Below are 13,694 nucleotides of genomic sequence, written 5' to 3' on the forward strand. Positions count from 1 at the left end.
AGCCGTATAGAGGGTGAAGAGGAACGGTGCCAGCACCGTTCCCTGGGGGGCCCCCACACTGCAGAGGACAGTCCCTGACACACAGTCCCGTGTCCTCACATACTGTGGGCGGTTGGAGAGGTAATCCACTATCCAGCATGTTAGGTGTTGGTCCACTCCTGAAAGCTCCAGCTTGTTTCTCAGGATGGCTGGCCTGATGGTGTTGAAAGCACTGCTGAGGTCCAGGAAAAGGATCCGAACAGAGCTCCCAGGTGACTCCAGGTGAGACAGGGCTCGATGGAGGAGGAAGATGAGGGCATCGTCCACTCCAATGCCAGGCTGGTACGCAAACTGCAGTGGGTCCATGGACGAGCTCACCAGGGGGCGCAGTCCATAGATCAACTTTTGTAGCAACTTTTAATAGGCAATGCAGTAGTCGACAAGTGGGTGGATTATGTTAATGACATGGGAAGAACATTATGGGTACCACTTAGAAATACAACCCGTTACAGTCTCTGCCTTAATTGTGCGGAAAGTTGTATTTTTGCAGATATTTCAATCTCTCATGAGAAATTTAACAGCAAAACGAAGAAGGCAATACAACATATTTGAAGACTTTTGTGATTTTGTGTGTGTGTCTCCATCAACTGAAGCCAGGCAAATTGTGTTTTATGCTCATACGCTGATGCTACAATGTGGAAAAAAGTAATTAAGTATTTAACATATTTGATTATGTTTTTCATCAGAGTAGCTTTGCAGCTCTCTGGGTAACTTTCTTTCTTTTGGGTGGTCAGCATTTTGCATTGTGAGAAAAGAAACGATTCTCCCTCTAATGGCATCTGTCCAGTCATATAGTTTTGGTTATATTCTTTTCCATGTTTTGACATATCAATTATTTTATCTGTCTGCTCAGTTCAGGATGGACAGGAGACGTTGTGTGAAGCTGTCAGTCAAGCCGTCCAGAGGACTCATGGATGAGAAGTTTGTTGTCCTGGTCCAGAACGTCCCACCAGGTTTCCAGCTGACCATCCACGCCCTCCACAAGTGTGAAGATGGACATAGCTGGGAGGCGTTTGCTCACTACACCGCCAATGCCGCCGGGTCTGTGAATGGTACGTGGTCCAGTGCCTAAATTTGGAATATTCAGTGAAAAAACATGTTTTAATAAAATGATGGCACTTCATAGAAATGATTAAACATCAAAATGAGAAATACTTTTTTATGCCTTTTACTTTACAGTTTCAGAGGATCCCAGTCTGGGCGGGACATATTCTGGGGTTGAGCAGATGGGTCTGCTGTGGAGCCTCAGACCAGTTCCTGGCAGCAAACCTGCACTCAGGTAGGCCAACAAGGATGGAGCTGTTCAGATAATATCAATCAATACTGAATCAATTATTAGTCGCAGAGTTGACTCTTGCCCATCGTCCTTCAGGATGAGGAAAGAGAACGTCCAGACTCCCATGGAGGTTACAATCTCAGTATATCAAGGTCACCAGACTGAGGGCTTCATGGATCAGGTGCAGCTTGCTGGTGCAGTGGTGGAGCGCTGGTACATGGCACCCGGCGTCCGCAGGGTCCCGATCACAGAGGATGGACTCACTGCAACCCTCTTCCTGCCCTCAGGTAGGACCAGAGGAGAGTCTGGAGGAAGATGTCCTGTGGGTGAAGGTCACATGTGACAGTCTATGCAATGACCAGTGGACTACCATTGACCATGAAATTTAATTCAATGTAGTTCAGTATAAGTTAGTTGCAACTGGTCGGCGCTGTTGGAATAACCAAGTGAAAAATGAATGCAGGAAACACTCAAAACGACTTCCATCAAATGTAATCTTAGTTGCAGGAACAGAAATATACCCACCTTTGTTTAAACTGTGAACTGTTTCTGATGTTTTAATTTGTCTGAAGGACCAGGACCTTTCCCTGGCATCTTGGATCTGTGGGGTGGTGGAGGGAAGTTGGTGGAGTACCGTGCAGCGCTGCTGGCCTCCCATGGCTTTGCCTCCCTGGCTCTCGACTACCTGACACCTAAAATCACCATAGAAACTGGGAAGATGGTGGACAACAGCTACTTTGAGGTAAACCCAATAAGCATCTGAATTACAAAAAAATCTAATCAACCTCAAACTAACTCAAGGATTTTTAAAAACCTATTACCACCATGTCAAGTAAAGCAGCTCTTGCTCCGGCTCCCAGGCAGGAGGCTCCAATCGTTCACTTCAAAGAGTCGGCTCTATGAGCCGTTTCGTTCGTGACCGACACATCACTACTGACTAGCGTCATCTTCATCAGCTGTCTTTCTCTTCTTAGAGAGATGTTTGAACAAGCTCATCTGAAAATGCAGTCAGCAGTTACATCATAGTGTGTAGATCTTAGCTTAATGCTATCAGTTAGTTTACTCACGTTAGCGACACTGAGTTGGCACCGGGCCCAATTAACTTAAGCTACTGATATGTTACGTAACGTTGGCTGGCCATCAATATTTTGTGAATGTCTTTTTAACTTGTAAAATCTGTTATGAGTTATCTTAAGCTATTTTCCAAGACGACACTCCTCTGACTCTGACCTGGTGCCTGGGGGCTTGACGTGACGTCACTTTCAAGGCAGCGCTATTGCGAGTAATTACCGTCAGACTCTGCTGTGAAGGTTGAGACATGCAGCGGTGGTGTATTTGCGCCAATTAAAAAAAAAAAAAAGTAATTTGAAGGAGTGGCGGCTAGGATTTAGGAATGGTGGCCTGCCACTCCTAAATGAATGTAGAGGAAACACTGAGCATGATCAGGCAGTCCAATCAGTCAAGGCTCAAATCCACAGAATTCTACCATCCTCACCACTGCCACAGAATCCAACACCACTGGCCCCACGGATCAGGTTGTTGAGTCTGTTGGCCCTCCTCAGATCCACAACTAGCCTATTTTTGTCATGAGGCAGGATGTCTTCCACAGCTCCACAAAGGTATGAGGTACACCCAGTTTCTAGAGCTCAAGCAGAGGGCCGTTGTTGTACCTCGCTTTGAGCACGTTGTTGCTTTGCAACTCAGTGATTTCATGTTGTAGATTCTCAGGTAAATCAGCTGGTTCCATATTAAACAGCGCAGGAAATATGTTCAGCCTGTTTGTTTACTTTTCTGTCACAGTATATTCAGGTCTCTTACTTGCCGCCACTGTCTCCTCATCTGCTCACCTGTGTCCTCAGTACTACCTGCCCGTTCACCTGATCACACACCTGAGGCTCATAGCAATGAGTGCAGTATTTAAGCTCACAAAACATTCAGCTCTTGTAACAGTTTGCTTTCTCACATCTTCCTGCTGCAGATGGCCTTCAGGGTCCTGGAGCAGCATCCTCAGATCCTCGGCAGCAGGATCGCCATGTTGGGTCTTTCCTTTGGCACCAGTATTACCCTCAAAATGGCCGTTTACTCTAAAGTAATGAAGGTAAGCTATATTGCTGAAAGTTACTTTCATCATCTTCACATAGCATAACGAAACTCCATTACTTTAACGAAGGTTAATTGAAGCCAACCGTCCTAAATGGAGCTTCAGTTGAGAACGTGGAGACCCAATAAGTGAAAAAGACAGTTCAGTTGCTTGTCCTCATTCCTCCCAAGCTGAACTGCACACAAAGGCTCTGTGACAATTGAGTTAATGTCTTCTCATGAAGCTCTAAGCTGACGATCGCATCATCTACTTTGTCATCTTGTGCACATTTTCTGTCCTGAGTCATCAATGAATTCAATGACAGGTTTCTGTCACAGCTGATCCTGTGTGAAGCTTATATTCTAAATGTTTGTGTGTGTGCACGCGCGCGGGCGTGTTTGGTCTCTCAGCTCAGGTGTGCAGTGATTATTAGTGGGAGTCATGTGCAGCCAATTCATGGATCAGTGGAACAAATGCTGAATGCCTTCACTGAGTAAGTTTGCGTTCAGTTACTTTATGATTCCTGCTCTGTGTGTGTGTGTGTGTGTGTGTGTGTGTGTGTGTGTGTGTGTGTGTGTATTATTATTGTTATTATTATTATTATTATTATTGAAAGAAAGGAGGTGAACAGCATGAATCTGCTTTTGGCCAAAGTCTGAGCTGAGTCATCATCGGTCAGACTTGAGGAAGATGAAGAACTTTTCCGTGTCTGTTGTCCAGTCAGACATAAGGAGAAATTGTGATGTGTGTGTTGGTGGTAGTCATGTTCAGCCCATTAACAGATCTGTGGAACAATTACTGGATTTCTCTCAGAAGTAAGCTGATCTGCTGTCAATCATATTTCATATAAAGTCAAAGAAGGAAACATAAGGAGGCAAACAGATGTCAGTCTCGTTTTGGCCAAAGTCTTAATTGCCAATAATGGAGTCATCATCAGGCAGAACTGGGGAAGATGAAGACTTTGTTACATTTTTTTGTTGTCCAATCAGAAATGCCAGTAAGATTCGAGTCAATGTGGAGGACCAGGTGATCTGTCGAGGTCTGACGCTGCCCATCCCCACTGACCCTGAACTCAAAGTGGACGTGAGTATCACCAGCCAGGATTTCTCTGTCTCTTCCAGAAATTACTATTATTAATTACGATTATTCAATTTTGTAATTGTTTCTGGTCTCAAAAGTGTCTTTGTTGGGTTTTTTATGGCAAATTTAATTTTGATAGAACAATGTTTTCCCTGCAAATGATAAATTCTACATTTTATAGATTAAATGCACATTGTTTTTTAAACATTCAGTTTATTATGAGACCTTTTATAGAACAAATATGTGAGATGAATTTCCTTCAAATTAACAGGTGTTTTGCATTATTAACACAATTATCATTTTTGATTGGACACTTCTTGAATATTAATTCAAAGTGGATGAATTAATATTTTTGCATTTACTGCTGAATCTACAAGAAAAAGAAGTATTTGGAGATAAATGTGGCTCTCCAACTTTGAGTAATGGTTCTGCAGGTGATATCTGGTGATGCATAAATATCTGAAGCTCCTGATTGCTGCTGTTGTTTGTGTTTAAGCAGGTGGGACGACTCCAGTGTCCTGTGCTGGTGGTTGTCGGTGAGGACGATCAGAACTGGCCCGCCTACGAGGCTGCAGTGGACGTGAGTTTACTGACATGACAACATCCTGTGAGAATAACAGCCTCGGTCCAAAGGTTTGCAGGATCAAGGATCTATTTGTGGTGGTGTGGTCCGGGGGGGTGGGGGTGTTAAGATTAATAGATATACATAGTAATAAAAGATGTGAATAATAGCTTGTATTTAGTTTTTACTGGAGTATTTATTTAGTTTGTACTAGATATACAAGTATATTTACATTTATAGAGACATTTACATCACTACTGGTTGCAAAGTTTGCACTCTTTATCTGAGCAACCAATTCTTCTGGGCTTCCTAAAGAAATACTCCAAGGCCCTACATCTCCCTGCGTAACGTTACCCGCTACTACTATCCCTTCCTCCTCCTCCTCCTCTCTCCTTCTTACTGCTGCATCTCTCTCTCTCTCTGCCGCAGCTGCATCTGCTGCCACAGCTGCGGCGCTAGTTGAAGCCTGGAAATATTGAAAGCAAAGACATTTCACACTGATGGAAGACTTGTCACTACTCCATGCGTTTCTTAAGCGTCTTATACCGTTTTGATAATACCCCGTGAGGTCCGGAACCTACCTCCTCTTCAAGACGAGGGCTTTTCTTCTTTAGAAAATATTTTTCTATACTCATCTGTGTAAAGGAGTGAACATCCAAGTTAATTACTAATGAGCAGAGATTTAGATTACGGCAGCAGCTCTGATGCCTGTCGGCTAACATACACTAACAGTTAATGTCTCTGCACATGTCTCAGCTTCAGGTATGATACAGACACAGGCTGATATAACATAATGAGTTAGAGTTGTTCGGACCACTCTTGGGCTTATTTGACCACTTTGTACTGGCACGTCTTACCTTCGTCGTTCGAGCCAGGCCTCTTCCACCACGACTTTTTCTTCTGCGTCTTATTAATTTAGAGGCGGCGTTACAATGCATACTGCCACCCAGTGCACCAGAATTGTAATGACACGCGACATTCTCAAAGCAAACAGTCCGGAGGCGAGGTCGAGTCAAAAGCCGAAAACTGTATTTGTGGCGGCTAAAATTTATTCGTGGCGGGCCGCCACAAATAAGTGTACGTGTGGGAAACACTGCACTATGAGTATACAGGGTGGTATATGTAAATGAACCAACAATTTGTGCAATACTTAAGTGCTTATTCAGGCCAGTACAGAATGAAGAAAAATGTGGGGAAATTTAGCTTCTGATTTTTTCAAAAGCTTTGAACACGCAGCAACCTCGAGGGCTTAAAACACAGAAGTGCCAAAAACTGCAGCTCCTCAAATGGCCACTTGAGGCTCCAAAAGCAAGTCAGTTAGATAAATGGTGTTATTATCTGGACAGGAGAACGCTGTCTGTCGTCACTGATCGCTGAATCTTCAAAACATGAAATGTGAGTAATTTGTTGTGAACTCAAGCTGCAAGAATTCAATGTCACTGTAGAATATCGGAAAGGGTAGTACAACAACAAAGGGTAGTACTGATTCTGATTCTAACACAGTACATGATGCTTTCTTACGAGCTCCTTTTAATCTCTCCAATTATCTGTCATCTGCTTGTGCCACAGGCTGGCTGATGCTCAAAAACTTAAATGTAAAAAGTTTTTTTGCTCGTGAAACGGCCACAATATAACCCTGATAAGGTTCGACAATCACGAGCCTCAAACAAATCATACTGAAAATCCCATGCTTCAAAAGTGTATTGATGAATACATTCATTTTCTCCAGATCTTACAAAAATGATACATTTTATTTAGAGATCGACCGATATGGATTTTTCAGGGCCGATATCGATTATTAATAGTCAAGCGAAACCGATAGTCGATATTTAGAACCGATATTCGTTTGCAGCAAAATTGAAAATGTTGGTGTCAAAATTTAGAGTAACACACCTGGGATTAGAATGAATACAGTATACTGTTTGTTTGTTTGTTTGTTTTGTGTACACTGAAAAAAAGACCTTAACTTTTTGTAAAATTACACAAACCCAAAATCTTAATTAAAATGCCTCTAAGTTTAATTATTTTTAAACAAAAAGTGATGATTAATGATTCCCTTCCCTTTCCCTTAATGATTAAGAGCAAACCAATAAAGAGGGTGGCAGGAACCTTGGCTCACTACATTTATTTGATAGCTTTAGTAGTTACTTTTCAGATTAAATTTTAACATAAAACAGCATAATGAGTAAATAATGATTAAACTTTCAGGGGTTCCCGGAGTTTTTCCACTTATAGTTCCTGATTTATTATTATATTTAATATATATTTAGAGAAATAAAGGCATATTCTGAATCTCAGAAGAGTAGGCTAGATGTAAACTCTTGTGCTTAGAACTGTATGTCATATTACATAAATAAGAATAAGGAATAAGGAAAGGAAGAATAATACATTTTTTAACCTGTTCAAATAAACAAATAAATAAAAAAATAATAATAAATAAGGCACTTCGCAACTGTAAATGCAAACAAAAAAGGCTTCATTACACACGTGAGTTGTAGACGCGACGGTAAATGTATTGATTGAAAATAAAACACACTGAAAATAATCTCCTTGACGTGTGCTCTCTGCCTGACTCATATACCTGGACTTTAGGAGTGACGGGCAAAAAGACGATCATTTAACACCAGTCGTTACGTTGCTGCACCAGAGTGTAGTGAGAGCACGAGCGCTGAGGGAGAGGCGACTGTAACATGTGGGACATTGTTACACAGCCAAGAGTGGTGACTTCAGAGCCAAAGGAGCGCGTTTTAAAATACATTACTTAATTATCGGTTATCGGTGGAAAAAACGGCCCATGCCGATTATCGAAAAAATTATGAATATTGGCCGATACTATTGGCCAGGCCGATAATTGGTCAATCCCTAATTTTATTTATTTAGCTGGTCTCCTGCTTCATTTTCAATCTACAGCAACCTTTATTTCAGTCGTTAGCTCATGAGCTTCTGGAGTTTTGAGAGATTATGAGTTTTCTAGCCTCTGGCTGTGAGACTCACTCAATTCTCAGAGGATGGTTTCCAGATTGGAGTTTTGAGTTTATTTCTATAATATAAAAGAATAAAAGGAGAGCAAATGAAAAAGAAAGGATTAAGATTAAGATTAAAATTACTCACAGCACACACATGCTACAGGGAGGAGGAGAATGTACACACGCCATGCTTCAAGGAAACCATCTGACAACTTTAAGTTTTTTTACTTCCTGTTTTCCAGATGAAGGACATGATGGAGCGGGCAGGGAATAGCCATCTGCTGACTATCCTGTCGTATCCGAACGCTGGTCACCTGATTGAACCTCCATACACGCCGCACGTGCGAGCCAGCGCCTTCAGATCAGTCAACACATATGAGAAGAGTAGGTTCACATTCAGACCTGGAGCTGTAGACAGAAACTGACCTGACACTGAATGATTCGAGGTGAAGACAACAAAATCAGGACTTCAGACTTGAGTTTTTCCAGCCGTTTCAGCTTTCTGTTGTCTTTGCAGTGGTGGCTCTGTGGGGCGGAGAGATGGTGGCTCATTCTCGCGCTCAGGAAGATGCCTGGAGGAAGATGCTGGTCTTTCTGAGGGAGCATCTGTACGGCGGCAGAAACCCTGGTGCAGCTTCATTATCCCACCTGTAAACCAACACAACAGCTAATACTATAGAGCAGTGGTTCTCAACTGGTCTGGGTTCAGGACCCACCATCACCCCTTAATGACAAGCTGCAACGCAAATGGAGGAAAACAGATGGCACGCTACATAAAAAATCCCCTTCAAAATAAAAGCACAGGATTTTTTTTTTTTTCTTAAAAATACTTTTTTCTTGCCCAGGCAAAAGGGCCGCGACCCCACTGAAAATGGGTCTGCAACCCACTTTTAGGTCGCAACCCACCACTTGAGAAACATTGTTATAGAGCATTAGAGGTTGAGGAAGGGAAAGTCCCATTCATGTTCCCCACAGGCAATGGTGCATGATCACAGTTGGAGCACTTAGCTTGAATAGATGTTAAATTTTCCTGCTAGAATCAGCAGAGGACCAATAAAGAAAGTTTGTTTATATATCACTAATCAATACATACACACAGTATGTCCACACATACTGTTTTTACAGTATGCAGACTATTTTAAGTTTCTGAGGTGATTTAAAAGTAGATGATTTTGCACATCTGAGTTGGTGAGGCAGTTTGTTCCAGAGTTCAGCTGCCCTTTCTGTAAAAGTTTGGTCCCATAAAGTCTTACACTTTAACATGGCTCAAAGATTCCTGCCTGACGACCTCAGACTGTGCAGGTTTATCCAAGCACAATAATACAGAGATAAAATTTGGAGCCTGGCCGTGAAGCGCTTTGAAAGCATGAGAATTTTAAAGTTGATTCTGTAAGGAACATGCACTCAATGTAAAGATATTAAAACTGTCATAGGCAGGTTCCTTTTGGCACCATTGTGAAAAAAAATCCTCAATAATCTTTTGGGATATTATCGTTTAAGTGATCTGAGTGAAAACTTGACTTTCCTTTTGGCTGTGTTCAGGCTTTGGAAATGTCGCCAATCACAGGTCATTTCAAAGAGAGTGCGTTTCTGTTGGCTTTTTTACAAATGAGATGTGTCTGTAGCACCTTCTCATGTCCCAAGAGGGATGGGCCTTGATAAGGCTCACACAGTGGAGAGTGGGCATTATGAGGCGAAAGGTTTTCCAGGATATCGTTAAAGAAAATGTTAAACTCTTCTCTTCCTACACCAGTCCTCTTCTCCTTTCACAACCCTCACTCACTGCTGCAGCTCAAGTCCAGTTTTGGTCTTGGCAAGATACCCCAAAAACTGCTCCCAATGCTGTGAATTCACATGTACGTCGCTTTGGATAAAAGCATCTGCCAAAAGACTAATTGTAATTGCGTACAAGGCCCTGACAGGACCTGCTCTGTTCTACCTCCAAGACGTGGTCAAACCCCATACCATGGCGAGACCATTACACTTCCCTGCCTCAGCATAGAGCCTTTTCACTGCAGACATTTTGACCTGTCAAAGCAGGAAAAGCACTAGTGTAAATAATCACATTAACGATGGCTCCATTCATACTGTACCCTCAAAGCGGCTCACCAAAATGGAAGGCAGCCATTATAAATGCTATTGATTACACCTGTGCTCTTCCTTTGTGGACAAGTTCCCTGAAGAAGCAGGACAGCAGAGTCAGTGCCCATCTTGCTCTGCAGGTTGAAAACCACCAACCTTTTCACATCTTGACACCCCACAATACCACTCCCATGCTACATCTTTGCAGTGAAGGTGGAAACACGCCACCATTGGATAATTATTTCGCAGGGTGAGTTTTTGGTGACATTTGGTGAATGTTCTGCACCTGCCATATGAATGTGGTGTCATGCAATTGTTGTTTAATGTTCTCTTTAATTGTTAGATTAATTAATTGACAGAAAATATTAAAAAATGCTCATCCCAGAGTCCAAAGTGACGTCTTCAGTTGTCTTGTGTTGTCCCACCAACAGTCCCTAACACAAACACATGTAGTTTAAAGTGATACAAACCAGAGAAAGAATCAAATCCTCAGACTGGAGAAACCAGAGAATAATAGTTTGAAGTCTTAATTGATATATGGTAACTGATTAATCAGTTACCAAAATGTTTATAAATTGTTTTGTATCGATTATCTGTTCAGGAAATCTGTCTTTATTTTGCATTCTTACTGTACCATCATAACGCCACTTCATGAACAAAATACAAAATGAATCAGATTCCAGTCCACAGTCAAAGCATATTAGTGTTATCTTAAATTGATAAATTGTTATGAATAGAGAGCCAAAGTCATGACCTCATTCAGTATTTCAGCACAGTAGCATGGATCCTTAATAGGGCTGTCAGTTTAACGTGTTAATTAGATTAATGAATTACGCTGCAAATTAACGCGCTATAAAAATTAACACAATTAATCATGAGTGGCAAGTCAATGCACAAGCATTTTAAATTTGGCCCTCTGAGTGACCCATAGGCTGCAGTGGCAGGTCGCATCCTACCTGCGCCACTAGTCAAAAGCAGGGTGACAACAGACATGGATGCGACACCGGAGAGCGAGGTAAGCCTACTTGGACCTTTGAACGGCAAGTTTATTTATAAAAAGAACAAAGACGGGACTATTAACAAGAACGCAGTGATTTGTACCTTGTGTAAAAAAGAATTTTCCTATCACCGTAGCAGCTCCAGCCTGAATTATCATTTAAACGCTAAACATGTAGTTGCTGCTAGTGCCGCTAGTGCTACCATGAGCTCACTCCGCCAACCCACACTTGCTGAGTTAGGAAAACGAATGAACAAAGGCACGACAGAAAAACTGACAAACTCAATCGCAAAGTGGGTTGCTGCTGATTGCAGGCCGATTTCAATCGTGGAAGACGAGGGCCTAAAAGAGGCGTTTCAGATAGCGTCATCTGACTCTAATTTCCAGCTACCGTCGAGAACTACTGTGATGAAAAGAATTCACCAGCTGTAATGTGAATGTCAGTGAATTGTAATGTCCTAGAATTCAAGTTCTTTATTTGGGGACCTTTAGCAGATATGAGATTAAAATGCAATTAATTAGATTAATTAATTACAAATCCTGTAATTAATTAGATAAATTTTTTCAATCGCCTGACAGCACTAATCCTTAAGTTATCGCAGCTTGGTTTCGTCCATATCTGTTGGGGTTGTCACGGTACAAGGGACACAGTCACCACATTGCATATAGACTAATGCATATAATGTAGAACCAAAGTTCTTTTAACTGTAGAGGGTGCAAATGAATATCCACCTGTCATCAACCACCCCTCCACCACTCACCTGCAGCTCAGGCATACCTGCTCACCTTCACATCAATGTAGCCAGTCTGGCCTGACACTCTGTTGCTATAAAAACCCTGCGCTGTGTTGTGTGGTTTGAGAAAGAAGGCGAGGACGACTTCTCTCTTGCCAACCAGGACTGGCTTCGTGTACAGCAAATCTCCTGTGATGCTTCTATACACACATTTTCACACTGGGGGAAAAGGGGAGAACAGCGGACTACATTAGAAACCATCCCTCTGCTGTTAGCCTAATTCTACGACGGCTAGCTAGCATGTTACACTATGGTGCTGTACATGATATTCAACACGTATACATACTTTAATAAACATGACAGCATCAATAGACAATATTTGTGATCTATAAACAGTAATATCACTTTAGTTGAGCGTTCTTACACATAAATGACTTGAGCAATTTACCTCTCCTCAGCGTGTCCTTTTTCCGACTGAAGAGAATGGCGCGAATACAGAGGAAGTGACGTCACTGAAGTGTAAACGGCCACTCATCAAAATAAAGTTAATTAACAAAACAAAAGCTCCCCAAAATAAACACATAAAAATAGGTGTACACATTGAAAAACGACAAAATGTGGACAGTAATGGGTTTGTGGTGAAATATAAGTCTATTAAATACATCTATTACAACTATACCAGCAGATTTGGAGGACGACCTTTATCGACCTTTATCATGACATCCTTTCAAACATGCTGGTTCATGCTCCCTGTGTCCCCAGGATCAATGGATTGAACAGCAAAGGGCTTCAACATAAGCTTTGCAGAAAAACCGATCTGATTTTATGTGAAATTGTCATAACAGTGCTCTTGGAAATGGATTCAGCAAACCTGAGTTTTCCCTGTTGGAATTTCAGGTCCATTGATGATAGACGAAGGCTCACCATTTCTCCTTTTGCAACTTCGCAGTGGAAAACAGAGCACGTCTCTGCCTCTGTCATAGTGAAAACGGTAAACCTTAGCTTGCAAATACCGAGTTGATGGGATTGGTTGCTGAAGCATGTGACAAATGAGAGCCTGGCGGTCTGAATCCTGCACTGATCCCTGCAGCTTCAGGAAGGAAATGCTCAGCTATGGCGTTGACAACCTGGCTCTGAACTCTCTGTATGTGTACTGCTGTTGCCTGTTGACTATTGCAATTTTGAGTTTGGACTTTAATTGCTCTGTGTAGTTTGTAGTTCTTAATCTATTATTTTTATTTTATGTTTTATTTAATTACTTATTGGTTAAGTTTAATCTGTTCTTTTTCTGTCTCTTTGCTGCTGTAACACCCAAATTTCACCTCTAGGGGATCAAGAAATGATTATCTCATCTAAATTTATGTTGGCGTGGGAGGAGACTGAAGCTGAACTTTAGACGGTCGAATAAGGATTCAGTCACGGTCTTTGTTCCCAAACTGTGACGAGTCCAGAAAATAAAAACAACAGACAGGCAACAAACCTGAAGACAACAACTCTTTGGTCTGTTATCACTCTGCTTCAGACAGTAAGTATCGTTTTACGTAAGTAAAGGGATAATTACGTAATTTGGGAGGAAATTAGAAGTTTTTGTGGACCTTATTGAGCACAGAGGTGACACACAGATCCAGATGAGTTATTTTGCTGTCATCACCCAGTAGAAACAACTTTTTCCAACTTTCTAAATGACTGATTCTACAAAACCTCAGATATAACGAGGCTGTAATTTACATTTTATTGTTATTTTTTACAAAGCATGGGTTTTACTACGTTGGATACACACTTTTAGTCACAGACGTGTGCGTGCTTTAGTGCTGTTGATGCCGTCCACCCACCCAGCGACACTTCAGTGCTCAGCCTGGTTGGAGCTCTGTTTCAGAA

The 13,694-nt window shown here is 41.8% G+C and overlaps 2 protein-coding genes across 3 annotated transcripts in view; both read left to right on the forward strand.

Annotated features, from left to right (window-relative positions):
* LOC139337758 (peroxisomal succinyl-coenzyme A thioesterase-like) overlaps positions 1–13,694 on the forward strand; it is a 172,352-nt gene that overhangs the window by 119,110 nt on the left and 39,548 nt on the right. The gene's annotated exons all lie outside the window — the stretch shown is intronic.
* Positions 447–10,480, forward strand: LOC139337757 (peroxisomal succinyl-coenzyme A thioesterase-like). 2 transcript variants are annotated; one of them, XM_070972499.1, is made up of 11 exons: positions 447–517; positions 790–1,091; positions 1,219–1,318; positions 1,412–1,602; positions 1,888–2,057; positions 3,294–3,413; positions 3,806–3,888; positions 4,385–4,478; positions 4,975–5,055; positions 8,246–8,387; positions 8,521–10,474. In XM_070972499.1, the coding sequence occupies exons 2-11, from the start codon at positions 812–814 to the stop codon at positions 8,655–8,657; spliced, it is 1,398 nt and encodes a 465-aa protein (XP_070828600.1). In that variant the 5' UTR covers positions 447–517; positions 790–811; the 3' UTR covers positions 8,658–10,474. The 2 variants fall into 2 exon arrangements, with proteins under 2 accessions (XP_070828600.1, XP_070828601.1); XM_070972500.1 differs by lacking the exon at positions 447–517 and having other exon boundaries at positions 760–1,091; positions 8,521–10,480.

The sequence above is a fragment of the Chaetodon trifascialis genome, chromosome 10 (genome assembly GCF_039877785.1).
Source record: "Chaetodon trifascialis isolate fChaTrf1 chromosome 10, fChaTrf1.hap1, whole genome shotgun sequence".
In the NCBI taxonomy this organism is placed as follows: Eukaryota; Metazoa; Chordata; class Actinopteri; order Chaetodontiformes; family Chaetodontidae; genus Chaetodon; species Chaetodon trifascialis.